This window comes from Leuciscus leuciscus (assembly GCF_965113295.1).
Source record: "Leuciscus leuciscus genome assembly, chromosome: 4".
In the NCBI taxonomy this organism is placed as follows: Eukaryota; Metazoa; Chordata; class Actinopteri; order Cypriniformes; family Leuciscidae; genus Leuciscus; species Leuciscus leuciscus.
This window is the reverse complement of record NC_138728.1, coordinates 15191843-15213548: the sequence shown is the minus strand read 5'-3', so window position 1 is coordinate 15213548 and position 21706 is coordinate 15191843. Positions and strand designations below refer to the sequence as shown.

The 21706-nt window shown below is 37.7% G+C and overlaps 1 protein-coding gene and 2 long non-coding RNA genes across 7 annotated transcripts in view; all 3 read left to right on the top strand.

The window, feature by feature from the left end:
- Positions 1–21706, top strand: part of LOC309497596 — a 57419-nt gene that overhangs the window by 28921 nt on the left and 6792 nt on the right. The gene's annotated exons all lie outside the window — the stretch shown is intronic.
- rap1b (RAP1B, member of RAS oncogene family) overlaps positions 1–21706 on the top strand; it is a 56147-nt gene that overhangs the window by 29080 nt on the left and 5361 nt on the right. For both annotated transcript variants that reach the window (XM_082167869.1, XM_082167870.1), the window contains exons 2-6: positions 4866–4945; positions 12915–12983; positions 15392–15448; positions 19286–19426; positions 21276–21419. In XM_082167869.1, the coding sequence (XP_082023995.1) occupies positions 4889–4945; positions 12915–12983; positions 15392–15448; positions 19286–19426; positions 21276–21419 (468 nt within the window). In that variant the 5' untranslated portion in view covers positions 4866–4888. The remainder of the gene's footprint in view (positions 1–4865; positions 4946–12914; positions 12984–15391; positions 15449–19285; positions 19427–21275; positions 21420–21706) is intronic.
- On the top strand, positions 9778–12147 carry LOC309497604. The gene is made up of 2 exons (XR_014205628.1): positions 9778–9986; positions 10165–12147. It is a non-coding gene; the product is annotated as an uncharacterized lncRNA (long non-coding RNA).

Below are 21706 nucleotides of genomic sequence, written 5' to 3'. Positions count from 1 at the left end.
CCTAGTTGACTTCTGTTGTTCTTTACTTAGATAAGTATAATATAATAATTTTTACATGTGAATAAAGATATTAATTAAGTCTTTTTAGGAAGTGTTCCTTTTAAAGTTGTTGTTTTTTTAACTATTTTTGTTTCCAAAAGTTTATCTAGGTCATTAGCATGTTGAAACTCCAGACCTTTGTCATCATTTAGAGGAAGATCTGAAGCGTTTGCTCTCTCTGTTTTGGTTCCTTCATCACTGCGAAAATCCTCTTACACAGCGTCATGGGATCTTTCTTGGTTAATTACTAGAGAGGAAGCACTGGAGGAGAGAGATCAGTTTGCTGCCACAATGCCTTGTGCAGATCTATGTGCCTGTTCATTTTTCAACAAGGTGTAGAGGAGACGTGTTAGAGAGCATGTACGTGTTACGAAACTCTCAAATTTTGGGGAGATTCCCATCAGAACAGCTTTAGTATTCTGAAAATCATAATTTGATTTGGGAGGGTCAGAGGTCAGGATGAGTTTAGGTCACGTCGTGGGTCAAGTAAGTCACTCGTTTGTTCAAGTGTTGTCTTCCTCTGAGTCAGCTTACACAGTGTGCTGGGTGTCTCTGAGATATTTTGAGCTGAACTTGTCATCGCTTGACTTTATAGCTCAGAAGAGGCGTGGTGTGTCAAAGGGGATGGTATGAGAAATCAAGTACAATTTCCTGTCATAATCCACCCTGTCATGTGTGTCACCACTCTTGCTTAAATATGACCATCGAGAGCTGCTCATCTACACACCCCGAACTCCCACAATCATTGTTACACTAACCACAGGCTTCAGCAGCTCAGTGTTTGTTTGAGGCGCTGATACAACATCACTGCCGTTTCTGTGAATTACAATCATGACTCAAGCTGAAATTCTCATTTACAAAGTACTTGCAGCAGTTAAAGATCGTTCGAATAAAGCCAGATCATTAAGTTCATCTTGCTTATCTGCTCATGATTCAAACTGCTTCTGTCCTCATTATCTTTACTTGAGGTGTTAAAAGGAGTGCTTTCCCAAAAATGGAAATTCTGTCTTGATTTAAGGCCCGTTCACACCAAGAACGATTTCAAATGTTCTAAAATGATAATCACATTGGCGTTCACACCAACGGACGATAATGTTCTGTTTATTCTTAAGTGTGCACTGCAGTTTGGACGTCTGTTTCTCTTTAAAATCGGGTGGATTCTGATTGGCTGTCAATGTTTTCATTGTTTATTAGCCGGAAAAAGTTTATTCTGAATGTGATTCCAAGGATATCATTCCTCTGTTGTCGTTATAGTTGTAGAGCGTTTATTGAAACTTTATAGTTATCGTTAGGGTTCTGGTCCTTGGTGTGAATGGGCCTTTACCCTTTCATGTCGTTCCAAACTCGTATGACTTGTTTTCTTCAGCAGATCACAAAATAAAGCAAATTCAGTACAATATCAGTACATCGAGACTCCATTTAATACTTAACTCTTCCCCGCATTAACGGAATTTTCTGGCTTTCCGCGTTTTCACTGTAATATGGTAGGGGGCCAGGAGCCGCTATTATGCATCTTCTGAAAGAGTACAGAATCTCTGGATCAAAACATAGGCAAAAAAGGAGCAGAAACAAGCGATAAAACCATTGCTTATGCATGTTGTAGTCTTTTCTTTTCTTTTTTAAACACTATTTTCTGAGCTTTTTGTTCAAAATGTTGCTTTTTAGTGAAACTTACCCACATTCAAGTATTGATAATTTTTTTTAATTGTTGTTTTAAAACAGAGGCTCAGTTCTTTCTTTTGATATATTGCATGTTTCAATATTTATACAACAAAATATTCTGGGGGCCAAAAAAATTTGGACGCTGGAGGTTGCTGGCAACTTTTTTAAAAACGCTGGCGAGTCAATAATGCACCCAAGAGTGTCACAGAAAAAGGTCAGAAAAACTCGCTGATCATTTTCCAAATGTTCTGGTCTGTTTTGGTAAAAACAACCCAGCATTTCAGCAATTTTACAGTAAAATCATGGTGGCCACTATAGCTCTCCTGTTCGCCATTTGACGCACTTACACCAGTCCAGTAGCTGGCAGTAATGTACTTTGCTAACAGCTATTAAAATGACCAGAAAATAATTGCAGATTACTGCCACCTACTGGACTGGAGTGTCACGCTGGATCTTTTTCCTGCAAATTTCTTATTTAATATCGAAGAGTACCAGCTGCAATAATGTCTTTTTTTATCACCTAGCAAATTATATAAGGGACCAAAAATTATGTAGACTTGCAACTATATATATAGTGGGTTTATATTAAATAAATAAAAATCTGCAGACACACACATTCAATCCCTCACACCTATTACCAATCTAGAATGGCCCTGAATGCTGCAATACAGATGATTTCACAGCGATCTCTCCTTCCCACAAACCCAGATTCCCCTGCTTCTGTGATGTAAGCCTGTAAATCCCTGGTGCCTGAGGGCTTCATTGACAACCAAAAGCATATGTGGAATGCATATTTGAAGATATAATCAGACTTTTCCCTAAAGAAATGTGTATTTCTGTTCCAAATAGACTAATTCACTCTGTTGTCAAGATCTATATAGAAGCAGTTAGTTTGACCCAAACAACCGCTGTTTTTCTGGGCTTTGTTGATCTTATTTTAGCTACCAACTTGTGTAGTCATCATTAGTAGTGTATATGAACCACATGTGACGAAGAATTAGGTCTCTGGAGGTTACATTTCCTTTTAAATTTGCGTTTGCATATTTGTGCTGAGTACACTCCAGACTGACAAATACAACAATACATCAGTTTAAAAGATGTTTTCCATTTAAACGCCGTATTCCCATATTGATAGAGCGTCTTATTCTATCAGCCTCACATTTCCACACAATTCTTCTCTCCCTCCTGCTCCGTCTCCCATTCCCTCTGTGCTTTGCCAATGTAAATGGAAAGCAGAGCATTAGATGACAGCGGAGGATTTGTTCTTCAGCACGGAGCTGCTGGCACTGATCTGGTGCTGAGAAGGGAGTGCAGTGGAATGGGGCAGTTCTCCGTCTCAGATACTCTTGTGTCTATTGCATTAGATGTAAGTGGTAATCTCTTCTATCTGAGTGTGGTCTCACAGTCAGTCTGGCTCCAGATTTAGCAGTCATGCCCACTAAAACCCAGCGTGTTGGATCTGGTATGTGCCTCCTGTTTTTCCCTGTAAACTCATTCCACTCTTAGTCTGCTCTCTGCTCTCAAGCTTGGGTGGAATGAGGGATATTGTTTGTATTTTTCACATATATTTATCGTTCAAGCATATGAACTGTGGATGGGGGTCACAGTGGTTGACCGACAACTGATGATGCGTGACGATCTATCCTCTCGAAACCGTGTCAGTATCGCAAGCATTTACACTTATTTTCACACTTACACCTGTGTGTCTTAATCATTGAGACAATAATGTTACTGACAGGGTCAAAAACAGATAACCAGATGGAGTTTGAAATACATTTGTCCAGTAGATACATTTTTTTTCCCAACACAGTACAGCTGGCACAGCCATACACATTCAGGCGGACATGTTTGACTGTTGCCATGTGTTTCACGTTATTTTTCAGCACCTCACCTTTTACAAATGTGTCTCGTGACCTCTGCATTTTCTTCAAATCAGTTGCGTTTGACTTTTTTTGGGTGTATGTGTAAACGCCCCCTAAGAAATGTGTCCAGCTGGGGTCCAAAAATGCAAGCTCGTTTTGTAAGTTGTTGGTTTCTGAAATGTGTCCGACTCAAACTTAGTTGATAATGTAATTGAAGGATGTTTTGCATTCATTCAAGGTTTCCACAAGTGCGAAAATTCAAAATAAGGACTGTTTTCAAACAAACTTTCTAAACCATCTGCCATTGGTTGGCCACACATAACACAAAACGATGCCATTGGTTGTTCCAATGTTGCTATGTCTGAGGCGTCAGGATTTTCAAACAATCAATGTTTTGATAGTGCCTTAGTCTTACGCTTTTGGGGGGAATAAACCAATGAATTGTTGGCTTACTTAGGTTTGTTACCACCACAACAATACGAGTTCACGTTAAGTTTTTGCTCACTTGCTGTGCATTGACCACGCATTCATAAATGCTTTTGCAATCGTAAAGTGTTTTTGTAACCCAAGCTACCGCACATTCGCATACTATGTCTGTAAGTAATTTTATTACTCTATGTGTTGCGTGAGATAGCTGAGGAGTGAGAGAGACAGAAAGACCCAAGAGACAGGGTGTGGAGCAGTTCACATCTGTGTGTGTGTGTGTGTGTGTGTGTGTGTGTGTGTGTGTGTGTGTGTGTGTGTGAACGATGTGTGTAATTTATCTGAGATCTATGTCAACCCGACCACACTGCTCTTGTTCCCCTGTCTTCCTGCGAAGAAGGAAATGGCATAAATGCACAACTTTGCGACCTCAAACCAAACACCTTCATGGGCAGTGCACTGTTACGCGTTAGATGATTGACAGTCTCTCTGAGGTGTTATAAATGCGAAAGCTGAAGTTGACTCATAATAATTGTGATGTCAAAGGAAACTTTACATTATATTCTTAATTAATGAGTGGGCAGGAGTCTTGAGGGTGCAGTTCAGATTAGATACTCGGCTTTATGGCAATTTCACGCTGGAGGACTTCTGATAGCTCTGAACTTGAGGGCTGACCACAGGTCTAAATCTACTTTGTTGCTTGATTGACTACGGCTCTCAGCTTCAGGTTATCCATGGAAGTCCTTTTCATAAACTTTTTGTGTAAAAAAGTTTAAAAGAAAGTCAACTGAATAAGCTTTTAGCAACTTAGCTAGTTGTTGGAAATTCTGACTGACGAAATTGATAGTTACCATCTTTTTTGTCTTGTTTCTTCCTCAGGTAGTTAACGGACACACTGCACAATGCGTGAATACAAGTTAGTAGTCCTTGGATCAGGAGGTGTCGGCAAGTCTGCGCTGGTAAGTGGAGTGCCAACCTTCCCTTCTTACTTCTTTATCTCTCTTAATTCTCTTTTCTTCTGTACATATAAATTTGATGGTCTAGATTAGGGCCAAGTTGTAAGATGCCTAAGAATGAACATTAAAATTTGAAGTGGTGAATGCTAACATTCTTCCATCACAATTTTTTGTGAGTCCAACTCAACAAGGATCTCAAAATCAAGAAATTGATTCTAGGGCTGTCACAATATACCGGTATTTACAATAATCATGTTATTTAAAAAATAAATATTGATATTGTGTTAAAGCTACATATTGATTCTGTGCCAGTATCTTGTTGACACTCCAACATAGTAGTAGGCGGTACTGCAACTTTATGCTTGTTGCCACTTGTCCTAAAATGGAAAGAAGACGATGATGCTATGTGTAGCTACTACTGCCGCATGAAATCATGTCAGAGAAGATGACGGGTAAAAGCTAGACACTCTGTCACTCAAAAAAGTTTGCTCACCACGAGTTGCCAGTGTTGGACTCTTTTGTACTCCATAAAAAAGACTGCAGGAAGTGCAGTTCAACGGTAAGTTCTTTTTGTATGCTTTTGTATTGGTTATGGTTACAAACTCTCCCTTCATATTTATTTCTAACTCGCATTTTGAGTGTGATTCATTTGCCAAAAAAGTAAACACACAGACACACACACATACTCACACACACAAAAAAAGAAAAAGACGAATGTTCTGATAGCATCATTTATTGCGACAGTATCATTATCATGAATTCTTTTAGCCATGATAATGAAATGATAGTGAAAATCAGATATTCTGACAGCCCTAATTCAGTCTAACTGCGTATCATTGTATTTGTCATCGGTTGAGATGTTCAAAGAATAGTTCACCCAAAAATGACAGTTCTGTGATCATTAATTCTCTCCCATGTCATTCCAAGCCTGTACGATTTTATTTGTCCTGTGGAATTTTTTATTTTATTTTTTGAAACCCATTTACTTTTACGGTAACTGTCCTTCAAAATATCTTCCTTTGTATTCTACAGAAACCAAATCACATAGGCTACTGTAGGTTTGGAACGACTTTCGACATCCCTTTAAATCCTTATGAATTTGTTCTTGCCTTTTATGGCTTCTCCATTTCACGAGCCTCCCTCACCATTATAACAAATTACATCCTATATTGGGGAAAAAAAACATGTATCATCTAACTGTAGAAGAATTAGTTTCCTCATCTGAGCTGCTGTTCTTTCTGTCCAGCATCCCTGGAGAACATCTGTCTCCAATCAGGTCGTTAAAGGTTGTGAGAACTAAACTGGCCTCTGGTTGGTTGCGATGCCCTTTCTGAGCCACTCAAACATCACATAGCTGAGTCACGGAAACAGCGAAATGACTGCGCCTCAGTACATTGGCATTTTCTATTCAGTCAGCATAATATATGTCAGAATAGCATTGTGAAACCACAAATAGTTCGGCAGCTCTTCTTCAGAAATGAAATGGGTCAGAACGACAAAACCCTGTGGAAAATATCTGCTGCTAGCCGAGAATATCAGGCTTAAATTTCCACATTTACCCTGCTGCTTAAAAACAGAGCATGTTTCCTCATGAATTATCTCTTATCATTAAGGTCACCGTTTGCTTCCTTAGCTCGTTAGCATGCTAGTACTCCTCATGTAATACCGAACGTCCCGCTGACACCACTTTGACCTAGTTTGTTCCATCCCAGTGAACTCAAATGGCTCACCCATTGGAGAGCAGCCACAATGGCCCGACCCACTCACCTCGGGGCCCAACAAAGAGCCCATTGCCTGTATGTGTGCCACAGGGTGTGAGAACCATCCACCTCCATCCACTTCCCTCTCGGCGCAGACCTCTTTCAGCGTAAAGCACATAGACTTTTATTGTCCATTAACTCTAATTGGAGCACTATGGATGGGTCTGGATGAAATGGGCCACGCAGAGTTAATCGTGTTGTAAATGCATTCACATTAAGCTCCTGTCCTGCTCCATGCAGACAACGGGAAAGAGACGGGTTTGTAAAATCAGATCATTACTATGTGGGGTCAGCTTGGTGTCCTGTAATGGAGCTGTATAGACTACAACAGTGGTCGCCCACTTTATAAGTGGCCCCGCAAATCTGCCAGAAAAACAAATACAGGTCTTACTGAAATGCATTAACTACTTGTCCTGTAAAGAATGGTACATAATGTATTCAAATCACTCTTTTTAAACTCGGTGTTCTTTCATGTCTCAAATTTTGATTATGACATTCACATAATTGTCTGATTCAAATGAAAGCAGTTTAGAAATCCACAATTTATCCTTAAACTGTGCATATTAATGTCAAGTACAGAGAGTGCTGTTGTTTTTTTTGATGAATTAAAATGTATTCCTACTATTCATGTTAGTTTATACAATACCAGGACTTGACCTTTGCTCACCAGCCACTGTGGCTAATGGTTTACCAAAGTTACTAGCCACTCAGCATTTTCACTGGCCACAATGTTGACATCGATACGACGTGGAAAAACCTGCCATGTAGATATTTAAAATTGTATCTCTTAATTTTCCAGCCGTTATATTAGGGTGCTGTCACTTTAAGACCTGAAACACATACCCATTATACTGTTACACATGCGCTTTCTTTCTCACCTGTTTATGTTCACTTGAAACATGTGTTTATGTGAATACTCACCAAGACCGGCATTTTGACATTATTTTGTGTGTATTTGACTGTGTTACACACCACTGCTGAAATCCTGGTTGGCACGTGTTAATGTCAAGCACTTTATACTACCATTTTAAGATTTGGGGTTAGTAAGATTTTTGAGGAAGAAGAAATTAATACTTCTATTCAGCAAGGACACATTAAACAGTAGAGTGACTTTTATAAAGTTACAAAATATTTCCTATTTCAAATAAATACTGTTACTGTTGATGAAAAAATAAATCATCAAAGAATCCTGACACACTGAAAAAAATGAACCAGCACAACTGTTTTCAACATTTTTATCCGCATATTAGAATGATTTCTGAAGGATCATGTGACACCGAAGACTGGAGTAATGATGCTGAAAATTCAGCTTCGCTATCACAAAAATAAATTACATTTTAAGATATAGTAATATAGAAAACAGTTATTTTAAATTTAAATATTTTACATTATTACTGTTTTCTTTTTTCTTTCTTTTTTTTAATACATATTTGAACCCCTTATAGTTCATGTTTGGTCCGTCTTGAAAAGTTATATGTTATCACTCACTACAAATGAATGTATCCTTTTAAAAAGGGCGTTTACTTTCAGAACAATGCTTTTAGTGACTGTTGTGCTCTCTAACAATTCAGTAATGAATAATGTAATGAGTAATGAACAGCACGACCTATAGTTAGTTAGCTAAAGTTAGCTTACACAGTTAAAGAACAGTAAGGAGTAAACCACACTGTGGTCAGGTGTTAGTTGCTATATGGTAAGTAATAGTGTCGACATGTATGACCTAATGGCATGGATTTGTCTTTGGTCACCACGAGTGATTTCTGTGGTCTGGTTTAGAGGTTACTCATATGTTTGTGTGTTCATGCTAGTACTTCACCCTTGACTACAGCAACTAAAACAAAAACGAGCAGGGCCGTTCTCAAACATTGACTGCAACTGTGTGTTTTGAGGAACTGTCGTATCACCAGGCGACGCCCTGTTTGCCTGTCCGTCAGATGAGTTGAGGTAGTCAAGGGGAGTGCAGATATTCGGACAGGAGCAACAGGGTCAGCTTGTGCTGTAATGATGGATTGCCATAGCTAACACAGAGAGTCCATCTGCCTGCAGGCAGGAGCCGATCCACTCAGATGGGCATTGTGCCGACTTCTGTGTGCCTGAGTGAGACCGCACATGCTAATGTGTTGTTGCTCATCGATAGCCTGGAAACAAAAGGCACCTTTCACCTTCCGCAATAGCTCTCGCATCTCTTTCGCATTTCTGCATATTCAAACTTTTATTCAGGAAGGATGCATTAAATTGTTTGAATTGTCCCTTCTATTCTTTTGAACTTCCTATTAACAGTTCCCTCAAAAATATCACTGTTTTCAACACTGATGATAATAATAAATGTTTCTTTAGCAGCAAATCAGCATATTAGAATGATTAATGAAGGATCATGTGACATGGATTATGGATTCAGCTAAATTACACTTTAAAATATATTACAATAGAAGACAGTTATTCTAAATTGTAATAATGTTTCATGTTATACTTTATTTTTGATCAAAAGAGACTTCAAAAGCATGAAAAAAATACGTATTTGCCCCAAACTTTTGAATTTTAGTGCATCTATTAAATATATTTAATGCAATGCGTTGTTTTGGAATGATTTATTGTAAAAAGTGGTTAACAAATAAATGATAAATTAATTCGGAATGTCTTGATTCTACGTTTATACATTTTAACATTACATCAAAAAGTTTATTTTTGGTTGAACGGTTTCTTTAAGGCTCTTGATCAGCAAGTAAAAGTTAAGTTCTTTGTGAGGTGATAAATTGCCCTGTGCTTTTTCAATACCCAAATGAATAATGAAATGCAATAACAAACCTTTTGTTTTCTTAATTGTAACAATATATAATAAGAGCTTTTTTAATATAAGCATGACCTTTACTAATCCTTTGATACCCCTCATCTCCACAATATTAGCTTTTTCACTTGAAGTGGCTGCTGAGATATCAGCATGCTGAGCGTGCCTGTGTGCATTTGATCTAATCGCTGCGAGCAGAGCAATGCGTACACACACACACACACACACACACACACACACACACACACACACACACACACACACACACACACACACACACACACACACACACACACACACACACACACACACACACACACACACACTCTCTCCCCTCGTTCACACATCCTCAATGCTTTTTGTTGGAACATTGTAATCAGTGGCCTCCATTGAATTTACATGCCTTGTTTCCACATCTCTCTCACCATATATGGAATTTGTTTTAGCCCACTAAACACACTGTGTGTGTGTGTGTGTGTGTGTGTGTGTGTGTGTGTGTGTGTGTGTGTGTGTGTGTGTGTGTGTGTGTGTGTGTGTGTGTGTGTGTGTGTGTGTGTGTGTGTGTGTGTGTGTGTGTGTGTGTGTGTGTGTGTGTGTGTGTGTGTGTGTGTGTGTGTGTGTGTGTGTGTGTGTGTGTGTGTGTGTGTGTGTGTGTGTGTGTGTGTACGTACGTGCAGCAGGCTGTAGTTCAGAGCTACTGTAAGAAACAGAGCCAAAAAGTGTGTGTGTGTGCATTAGAGAGGCACTAGTGTAAACCAGCCAGAGAGAATGAGAAACAGAGCTGCAAGATAAAGGACTTAAGAGCATATGTGCCAGCTGACTCTCTTGCACATGGTCTGGTCTGTCTGGAGCACATCAGTTCAACCCTGCTGCATCAGCAGCACACATCACCTCTCCGGGGCCGCTCACAAACCTCGGGCATCCTCACCACTGACTTAATGCCCCTAACCCTCCCTTCCGAAAATGCACACATGCACAATGTCCCCCCGCAGGTGCTCTGCGCCCCAGCAACAGCCTTGAGGTGCATGGGGCCGATGAAGTGTGAGGAACACAGGGAAGGAGCTCCAACAGCAACAGCAAGTGATGGTTCACTGCATAGGCAGATATTATAACACAACGACCACTGGAATGCTCTGACTGAATACTCAGTTTACAATAAACATTCTTTGCAGTTTTTGTCTGTAAACTATAGCCACACTCTTGAGTAAAGGGAAAAGGGTGTTTGTGTGTATGCGACATGGACATATCTTCTTGCCATTCAATGCTGAGACATGCGAACACTTTAGTTTAGGGTATCCTAATTCTCACTATTAACTAGTTGCTTATTAGCATGCATATTACTAGGATATTGGCTGTACTTATAAAGCCAAATATGAATGCATTTTTCTGCATTACCATATTCTACATCCTTAATCCTACCCAATAACCGAACTTAATTACCTTACTGACTATTAATAAGCAGTAATTAATTAGGAGTTTGAGGCAAAAGTCGTAATTGATAGTTAGTTAATAGTGAGAATTGGACCCTAATCTGAAGTGTGATCCTTTTTTACATTTGTTTAAAAATTATTGATTTATTAGTTTACTTTCTGAATGATATAATTTCTTGTTTTTCTTTTCTTTTCTGCATGTGCCAGCATGTTGGTTGCACCACATGACCTTGATTTGGCAGGCAAAATGTTTTTCAAATATTGATAAGCAGCAAAGCAGATTTTTTTTTTCAAATGTTTTCAAAATATATTTTAATATATTAATGCATTTTCTCTTTATTATAATAAGGACAGTTGTCACCCTAACATTTTTAACATGATACCCAAAAAGATTTCAAAAGGGATTTTAATAAAAAAATGAAAAACATTCTCATCATATAAGAGGTCAAGTTATTGTATGTATATGTACTGATGTATGTACAGTTTGTATTTATTTATTTATTTATTTACATTAATTGTCATATTATATTATATTATATTATATTATATTATATTATATTATATTATATTATATTATATTATATTATATTATATTATATTAATTATATTATATTACATTATTTTCATTTATTTATTTTTTGTGTGGAATAACAATCCAGACCAAAAAAAGAGAACGTTTTGCCAATTTTCATTTTGGGTGAACTATCCTTTTTAGATCCATTTTATTCATGCTATTGACTAGTCTCATCTCGACAGATTTGACAAAAGACATCATTAGCTGACCATATTTGATAGCGCACCGGCACTAATCTAAATTCATCATTATTTCTTCACTGATCTTGTTTGTTTATCTTGATTGCACATTGAGGCATTAGGTAAACAAATGATCTCTTTCTCACCAGGACAAAGCCTCCTGTATGTGGCTACTGCTTATACAATGAGATCACTCGTACCTCGTGACTGACATCACCTGCCTTTGCTCGTTTTTTTTTTTCTCTCTCTCTATCAGTCTCTTCCTCTCCCTCCCATCAGGCGATTGTCTTCCTCCCACAGTTGATCTGCATCTTAATGCTTTTCTGTTGTATATGCCTGTGCGTGTGTGTGTGTGGATCCCTGTCCAAACAGAGCCCTCATTAATGAATCAATCCAGGGTGAAGTGTGCATCAGAAAAAGGATGATCAAAGGTCACCCGAGCCGTGGAGGCCCTGAAGCCCCCGCACCTGTGGGCAGCATCACATGATTTTCATATTCTCTACCACCCCTGCACTTCCTGTGAAGTCACGGCAAAGCTGATCACCCTTAATTCGGCACTTTGTTTCAACACAATTATCCTTCAGTCGTCCACAATTTACCTCCAGCCTCTGGTTGTCGTCTATAAATCTTTCTATATTTAAACCGGTAGTTAAACGCTAGGTAACCAGTCTCCAGGCAACATCGGAATGCTTTCTGATCCTTGACCAGCGAGTGCAGGTTTCTCTCCTGCAGGGGCCAGTTGCATAAACATAGATATTATATTAAGACTGTGTCTTAAGAATTAGTATGACCAACTAGCAGTTAGTTAGGGGTAATCAGTCTTAGTTTTTGGTATCAAATTAGACTAATTTATGCTTTTATGTAATTGATTTGAAAAAAGGTTGTGAACAGTCTTAAAGAAAAAAATTACTAACTTGTAAGACTAGTCTTAGCAGTTTATGCAACCAGCTCCTGGTCTCTTTCTATGTGAAGTGGACGTTCTGTGGCATCATTGACCTTTTCGTATGAGCACCTATGTGGTTTTCAGGGCAAAGAAAACCATAATGACACGCAGTGGCTTGTTTATGTCACAAACAGGCGCAAAACCTCTTAGAGCCTTTCGAATGGAATTTCCCATCAGCCACTGGAAGTGAAAGTGATTTTGCACTGTGTCAACATGCTCATGTTTGAGTATCGTAACGTTTAATGGGCATGTCTTTTTCTCTTTGTTTTTCCCTCTCTTCCTCCCTTCTCTCGCTCTCTAGACTGTTCAATTTGTCCAAGGGATCTTTGTGGAGAAGTATGACCCCACAATAGAAGACTCATACAGAAAGGCAAGTTCTGCATCATTTTTATTGTGCATCAGTTGTCAAACCAATGTTTTTATAATGGTTTCCAGACTCAAAACCCATTGAATCTTTTCCTAGACCAACACATGCTATACAGTAGGCCGTTATCTCAATATAGTCTATGATATTTTTTTTCCCCAGTAAACTCAACCTAAACATTTTTTTAGATATTGGGTAACCATGAAGTAAGCCATACTACTTTTATAATTGAGTGAATTAAGTACCTTATATAATAATAAATAATAATATAGTACATTATATCAAAATCTCATCGGATGAGCCATGTGAGCCACCAATGTGTAATATAACCAATATGTACAGTTACAATACAGTGTTGGGGAAAGTTACTTTTAAAAGTAATGCATTACAATGTCCTAAAAAAGTAACTAATTGTGTTACTTAGTTACTTTTTATGGAAAGTAATGCGTTACATTACTTTTTCTCACCTGGGCTAGGCTTGCTTGCTTGTTTTAGCAACAAAAATTGTTTTCAGCTGTCAGTCAATAAATGGGAAAACAAAGTAACTAAAATATTTTGTTGTAATTTTAAAAGTAATACGTTATTTTACTAGTTACTTGAAAAAGTAATCACATTTCTTGTAATGCATTACCCTCAACACTGAGAATAAATATAATAATGTTATTAGAATTAAAATATTACAGTATACAGTTGCACATCAGTTTAATTCTATATTTATGTCCTAAATTGTTAAACAACCTATAGTTACACCAAACCCAAATGGTGCAGTGCCTTGCATTAAAATCAAATGGCTCCTGTTATAATCAATGAAGCTGTCTATAATCAATGAACTGGAAACGCCCATCCGCTTTGCAGTGTAGAATATAGTTTTCTGCTTGCATCAGATTTTTTTTCGAATTGCACTGCGGGTTTATCATGACAGAATCTCTAACAATTGACACGTTTCTACAGGACGTATTCTGTCCCACCCTAGTAACACACGTCAAAGAAAATGCTGTGTGTGTGTTTGTGGGATGTCTCATCGACCCTATGCTCAGACTGCGGTGTTCGATGATGTTTATATTTTAATGGCCTCTGTCCAAGGCCCTGAGACAAAGGCCGTGTCTAAAAATGAACCTTCACTCAAACAGTAAAAGGAAGTCCCATCATGACCAGCACCTCCCTTCCTCGCCATTGCTTATGCTGCTGTCCCATGGGCACTTCCTGTAGGGGAGGCTTACCAGTGTTGATTTAATTCCTGTAGATTTTATTCAATCTATACAGTGGCCTCAAATATATTTGGATATTTTTGGACACTTAAGTCATGCCTAATATATCTTAAAATATGAATTTCATTATGTTTAATAAGAAAATATCAACCCAGTTTAAAAAAAAATTTTGAAGTAGTTCACCACATACAATCAACTTAGATGTTTAAGTAATTTCAACTTAAATTACATTAAAGCTGCTGTCCGTAACTTTTTTTGTGTTCAGAATTTACAAAATGTATATAATAAGCGAGTACATCATGAATCCATTTTCCAAACCGTGTTTTTGTCTTATGAATCACTATGTTACACCTATAATAAGTGTTTATATTCTGACTATTTTAGACTGGTACCACTGCGGAGTATCCCAGTGCCTGCGTGACTCGTCATAGACATAAACAGAGAGAAGTAGCTCCGGCTACAACGTTCTTCCGTAAGAAGCATGCAGTTCTGTTTATTAACTGCTAGAGTGCCAAATGTTACGGACTGCAGCTTTAAACTGACTTAAATAAATGAGTTGAATCCTGTATAACGAATAAAAAAGTTGAAAATTGCTTCATTTGTTTTGATGAGTTAAAGCAATGTAAAAACACGTCGTCATAACTTATTGATCATATAATTTTTTTACAGTGTACGATCATGTAACATCCAGAAAGTGACTTTTGCCTTAACTTTTAAAAAAAGTGACTATTGTAATGTAACTAATTAATGTATCTAACTAATTTGAAACATAAAATCATCTTTGTGCTATTATTTATTTATTTATTTTAAATATGGCATAAGTGTCCAAATACATTCTGGGAACCACTGTATAGAACTGGAGAATCATTATTTTAATTTATTAATTATTAATTACCAAATATGTGGGTAAAAGGATGTTACAATCTGGAAGTGTCATAGTCTTTTTTTTGTGTGTAATAAACACCCATAGCCTCACTTTAAATGAGTGATTCACAGAAAGTGTTTAGCCAACTCAATTAGAGACCACAAGAAGATGGCAGTGCTGGAATGTTCCATATAGAGCTCTGCAGGGGGCGGCAGTGATGAGCGCTCATATACAGTACAGGCTCATGTGTCATTAGAGGCTGTTTTTTAATGATGCAGCTGACAAAAGCCTCTCAGTTTGTTGTTTGTCTCAGATTTTCTGTTGTTTTTCTGTTTTTGCAGCAAGTGGAGGTGGATGGACAGCAGTGTATGTTGGAAATTCTGGATACTGCCGGAACGGTAAGACACTTGTGATCAGAACTTTCTTTGATAACTTGCAGACTACCATAAATCTGCAACCTTTTGGTATAATAAGTATTTGTATGTGTGAAAAGTACTGGTTAATTATTAAAGGTAGGGTAGGTAGGATTTTTATAAAAAACTTTTTTTCAAATTTGTTTAAACTGTCTTTATATACCAATACATAATTAAAATGTAAGTGCTCTGAAAAAGAGAGTATAAAAATCGAGTGACTGTAGACCTTTTAATCTGCAATAAACAGAGCTCATTATTTCCATCCGGGACGAAACAATTGATTGGTTTGGGCGACTGTCACTCACTCTCGCAACCATGGCTACCACCACTGTTGCTACAAGATCTGCCCATATGTGCGCGCACCCGTTTGATTTGAGGAGTGCAAGAGAGGCGCGAAACCTACGAAGAGTAAAATTATGGCAGAGAAAGAACATTCAAAATTCAAAGCACCTGCATATGCAGTCAGCGAAGGCAAACAAGGCAAAAACTACTTCCTCGGGCCCTGGTTGCCCGCACTCTTGAACGACCTCCTCTGCTTCGCCCTCGACCCCGGACCTGTCCTCGAACCGACGATGCGGTAGGCTTGTCTCCGGAGTGTAACGTTAGTCCTCATCAGAGTCAACAATGTTTTCATCATGGAAACTCTTACATGCAAAACACCGTTTTTTTTTTTTTTTTACATCTTACACGAAATTCACCTTCATCACAGTGTAACTGATGGTAATGGAAAAACGTGTATCAATGCAAACTGTTTTTAGCTTTGCCTTATAAATATAGCTCGTTACCTATAAATATAGCTCGTTACCGAATCAAACAAAATATATTTTAAACTTTACCAGTATCAATATGCTAGCTTGATAGTGAGTACTAAAAGCCATCTTATTTGTTTATATTTATAGTGATAAAGTTAGGTATTTTATTACATGTGATTCTGACATGATGTCACTGCATGCACTGCGCTCCTTCCTCTCCACTCGTCTCAGGTAAATAAATAAGTAAATAAATAAATGCGTCTTCCAGCTGAGCCTGAGCGTTTGGCGTCGCGCGTTCATGTGTTTTGGGGGCGTGGCTTTGGAAGGAGCCCAGAAGGGAGGGGTGGAGTGAATGGAATAATTAGCTGTGTTTACAGTTACAGTCGTGAGAGGTCTACAGACACTCGATTTTTATACTCTCTTTTTCAGAGTACTTACATTTTAATTATGTATTGGTATTTAAAGACAGTTTAAACAAATTTGGAATGGTTTTTTTTTGAAAAATCCTACCTACCCTGCCTTTAAATGTACTTCACATGAGAAATAATTATTTATCTATAGTATTACAGTCACTATTCAAGCTTTAGTATTATAAGTCAAGTCACCTTTATTTATATAGCGCTTTATACAATACAGATTGTTTCAAAGCAGCTTTGCAGTGATGATCAGGAAAATAATGAATCAGTTATGCAAACAGAATTCAATTCTGCTGTAAATCAGTTATAAAACGACAATAGTAAACAGTCATTATTATAGTATATATATATATATATATATATATATATATATATATATATATATATATATATATATACACGCATACATACATGTATATATGTATATGTGTGTGTGTTTTTTTTAAATTATAATCTTTGTAATAAGAGTAAAAATAAAGTGTAAAAATATTATTGCTTAAATAAAAACATATTAATATTACTGAATATGGCTAACCCTTATATGATATTGAGTCATTTAATTATGAGGAATAATGCGTGTTTAAAGCAAATAAGTTAATAAATGCTTTTTAGTAAACTATATTGATCAGCTGATGAGTCAAAAACAGTCTTCAAAGATGCTTTGATAATATAACAGATTTATATAAATCTTAACATAGATGTAATGATTTTTCAATTCAGTCACACAATTGCATTGCAACTAGTGTTTCAATTTTCCCTGACGTCACAGCCAAGATAAAATCTTGTATGGTAGCTGCCAGCGTCAGTGCAGTAAGTCATGTTGACTTTTAACCAACAACCTGGAGATTAAATAGATAGTCTGAATTCAAAGGTATCAAAAAATGTAGATTGCAGAAGTAACCATTTTTTTAAATTTTTTTAATCAATTTTAGTTGTTGGTGAAAATTTCTCAACGTAAAACAATCACACAAATATTTTCTCAGATGACGAGAGAGAGCTGCTTCTAAGTGTGTGTCATGACTTTAGCACAATTTAGTGTGTCACTTGCCCCCGGTCTCCCCCTTCTGTAAGCTAAATGATGCGTACATGTGCATCTTCATGGCCGTCCTCTCATACCGGTGCAGGAGGTTACAGAGCATTTTTGGCCCCTGTGGGGGATAAGGACATATTTCCAGTTCCACAAGCCCCTGTTTTACAACTCTTGAGTTGTAGTGACAGATGGTGAATGTTGTCCTTGGGCTCTCTGCCCCAGAATGGAGCCATGGTCAAATGAAACTGAGCCAAAAAAGCTGAGAATATTACTGTCAGAGATGTGAACTACAAATTGGCTGCAGTTTTTGTACAGTAGGACTGGCACTCGCTCTGAAATGATTATTATTAATCGAGTGCTAGTTGCACTCAAGAACATAATCTTAATTAAATCTTGAAAGTTGGAGAGCTGAAACCACAAAGTGAAGAGTTCAAGATGAGAGCTAGAGAAAAATGTAGGCTACTTAACTTCTTGTGTAATGCCGAACTAACTTACTAGCCGTAAATTTCAAGTCAGTCTGCAAATGATATACACAAGTACCACAGCTATTAAAGAGAGAGTTCATCTTAAAATGAACATTCAGTCATCATTTACTCACCCTCATGTTGTTCCGAACCTGAAAGACTTTATTTCATCTGTGGAGCACAAAAGAAGATGTTTTGAAGAATGTTCACGCTGCTCTTTTTCCTTGTAATGAAAGTAAATGGTGACCAACATCTATCGACCTCCAAAAAGGATAAAAACATAATTTCTCTGTATTTCACGGATGTAAGATCGACAGTACAATTCTTTGAGTTTGTTTGTGTGGATTTTCTCTCCACAAATCCAAAGCTCATGCCCACTCACTAGCACGTTTAATGAGACACTGTTGTGTCCTCTAGAGAGAAAGATCATTATTTCTCCTCCCTAGCCTTCCTTCACTACACATATTACAAGTTACCTTTGACAACCATTTTCATTCTCCACGGGTTTCAGCAGCTCTGGCCACATTCAGCACACTGAGCTGCGGAGTTACTGATGTGCCTCTGGCCTTATTGACTTGACAGGACAGGACTGTCTATCAGAGGTTCATTCAAAACCGCAATGTGAAAGATGTTCTAAAGTTTATGAATGTCAGTTCTGCATGTGGTGGTTCAAAATGGAGTAGACCCCTCTCTTGTGTTGTTTCTTTTGTTTGTCCAATATACACTACCGTTCAAAAGTTTGGGGTTGGACATTTTTTTTATTAAATTTGAAAGGGAAGTGTAAATTCATGTTTACACAGTTTCCAAGTGAGTGCACAGGGAACACATTTAACCTTATAAACAATCAGTACTATTACTTACTACTAATAATATGGACATTAATAAGTGAACATTAAAGTCTCATCATGTTTGTGCTTATGAAAAAAAAAAAAAAGTGTACATTGCCTCAGATATAATAACTACTATAAAGCAGTAAAACAATTCTGTGTAGTTTTTGCACAATATGTTGGTATCTTATCAGTTTAAAATGTGTTTCATGCTATGCACTCCCTATTAATCTTTTGGAGTGTTTAAGAGATTTTTGTAAATTTGTCCGTCAGTACCTCAACTCCTCCGTACGCTATCTGAACTCATCCTTGCCCTCTTTCTCTCCCACTCAGGAACAATTCACAGCCATGAGGGACCTGTACATGAAGAACGGCCAGGGCTTTGCACTAGTATACTCCATAACAGCACAGTCCACCTTCAACGACCTGCAGGACTTGAGAGAACAGATTCTGCGGGTCAAAGACACGGATGATGTGAGTCTCCTCTTAATCTTCAAGAACTCCGTCATGTTCATGTTCCTTTCGCTCTCAGCTTAGCCTGTCGTCAGCACCAGTATCTCCTTTTTCACACCCACCCTCAGCCCTTACGCTTGCCTTTGTCAATAAGGGTGACCTTTCAGCTGTGAAGAGCCTCGTCTTTGTTGACATAAGGACTGGGTTTTTTCCTTCTTGTCCACCTCTGTCTGTTTGATAGTTCTGGTTGGGCAACCATACCGTTTAGTAGCTGAGTTTACTTATAAAGGTTTATTTTGGTTGTTTTTTGTTTTCACATACAGAAAAATTATCCCTGGAGGTTGCTAGTTTGCATTATTGTTTGTAATGTTATATGTGGGCTTTGTTAATGGCCACTTTTTTAAATATTGAAAGAACCGCTGCTGATCCTCATGACTGTGTGTCTATAAGTTTTGTAACTCCTCGTCTTTGGTCATTTTAGACAAAAAAAAAATTGTCTAAAATTGGTCTTCGAGTTTTTTTAAATTGTTACATGCAATGGTTCGAAACTTACTTTTCGAAAGTGACTTTTGTGGCACTTGCTACATGAAGAAAATAAAAAATAAAAAACACGGAAAAATGGTTCTAAAATTGTTTAGGGGGTCTACAAATCAGCTACTATGAAGAAGTCTATGCAAGGTACAGTACATTCAGTTTCTATAATGATATGTGGTGCAACTCCCCCAAAAACCTAATGCATTTTTTAATCATATCATGAACAAATGAATGCATGAATCAAACTGACTTAAAATCAACAACTTTTATTGAAAACGACTGATTTCCTGTTGTTTTGACACTGCAAATAACTGTGTGTGTGAAATTCCCTTAAGATATAGTTTCTTTTGTCACAAAATCCGACAGGCTTGGGTTGAATTGCGGCCAACTTTGTTGAGCGTGGGAGGAAATGAATCCCAGTGAAAGGTGTGTGTGTGTGTGAGATTGTGTGATTGTGTGATTGTGTGTGTGTGTGTGTGTGTGTGTGTGTGTGTGTGTGTGTGTGTGTGTGTGTGTGTGTGTGTGTGTGTGTGTGTGTGTGTGTGTGTGTGTGTGTGTGTGTGTGTGTGTGTGTGTAGGAACTCATTCTAAACAGCTTCTGAGAAAGATGATAGTGTGATGACCTCAGTTGACCTGCACTATTTCTGTCCACTTCCTCAGCTCAGCTGATTTAACACAGGACGTTTCAGTTGTATACACTGCTTTGGCTACTTGCTTTGGTTGTTAGCGTTTACGCAATATGTCCGTTTCCTTGTTGCTTTGAAAGTATCGGCCGAAAATGAATGCAAATGCTGTGTCTCATAGTTTCACTTCTGCTATGATATCTGGACTGCGTTTCGTTTGAAAAGATGAGAGTTGTGTGGGAGTTTTAGCCGCTTTTGTGGTGTTAAATGAAAATATGATTGCATCTAGAGCTTCGAAATGACCAAAGGGGTTTCTTCCAGCTCTTCTTTTTACCTTTTTTGTGGCTTTTTTTCAATTAAGGAATTATAACAGCTGTTGGAAACTCTTGCCCCTCAAGTATGATTTCTGTTGATGTAGCAATGCCTGTTTCTGCTAATGTCTCTAAATAGCTCCCAAGATGAAAAACTAATAGAGAAGCATTTGTACATCAGGAAATCATGATCGTATGCACTTATATTTTTAACTCTTGTTTTTTCTTTTTCTTTTGCTGATCTAATCAACTACTTTATTACTTCTCAGTGGTGTGCTGAAAATGCTAATTAATTGTCAGTGCTTCTCAAATGCACATTGACTTTCTTTGTTCTAATCCCTTACCCATTGAATTACAGTATTATCTTATTTCTTTAAACTCAGTCGAAGCGTTTCCTTTCAGGTGCCGATGATCCTGGTGGGTAATAAGTGTGATCTGGAAGACGAGAGGGTGGTCGGGAAAGAACAGGGCCAGAATCTCGCCCGCCAGTGGAACAGCTGTGCTTTCCTGGAGTCCTCTGCGAAGTCCAAGATTAACGTCAACGAGGTGAGCGTGATTTGATGGAGACGATCAAGGCATCTCTTTACCCATTATGTTACAAAAAGTCACATTTCTCATGTTAAAAAAGAGGTTTTACAATGCATTCCAAGATTTATTTATAAGGATACATGGCTACTTTTGAATTTCCATCAATGGACAATGTTTTTTAATGGTGTAGTTACAGCATCTACCAGCAGGGGCACTTTTTTATATAAAAAAAATAAAAAAAATAAAAATGTTGTAGGCTACAATCAAATGAACTAACCTTAATAATTAAATAATAATTAAATTCA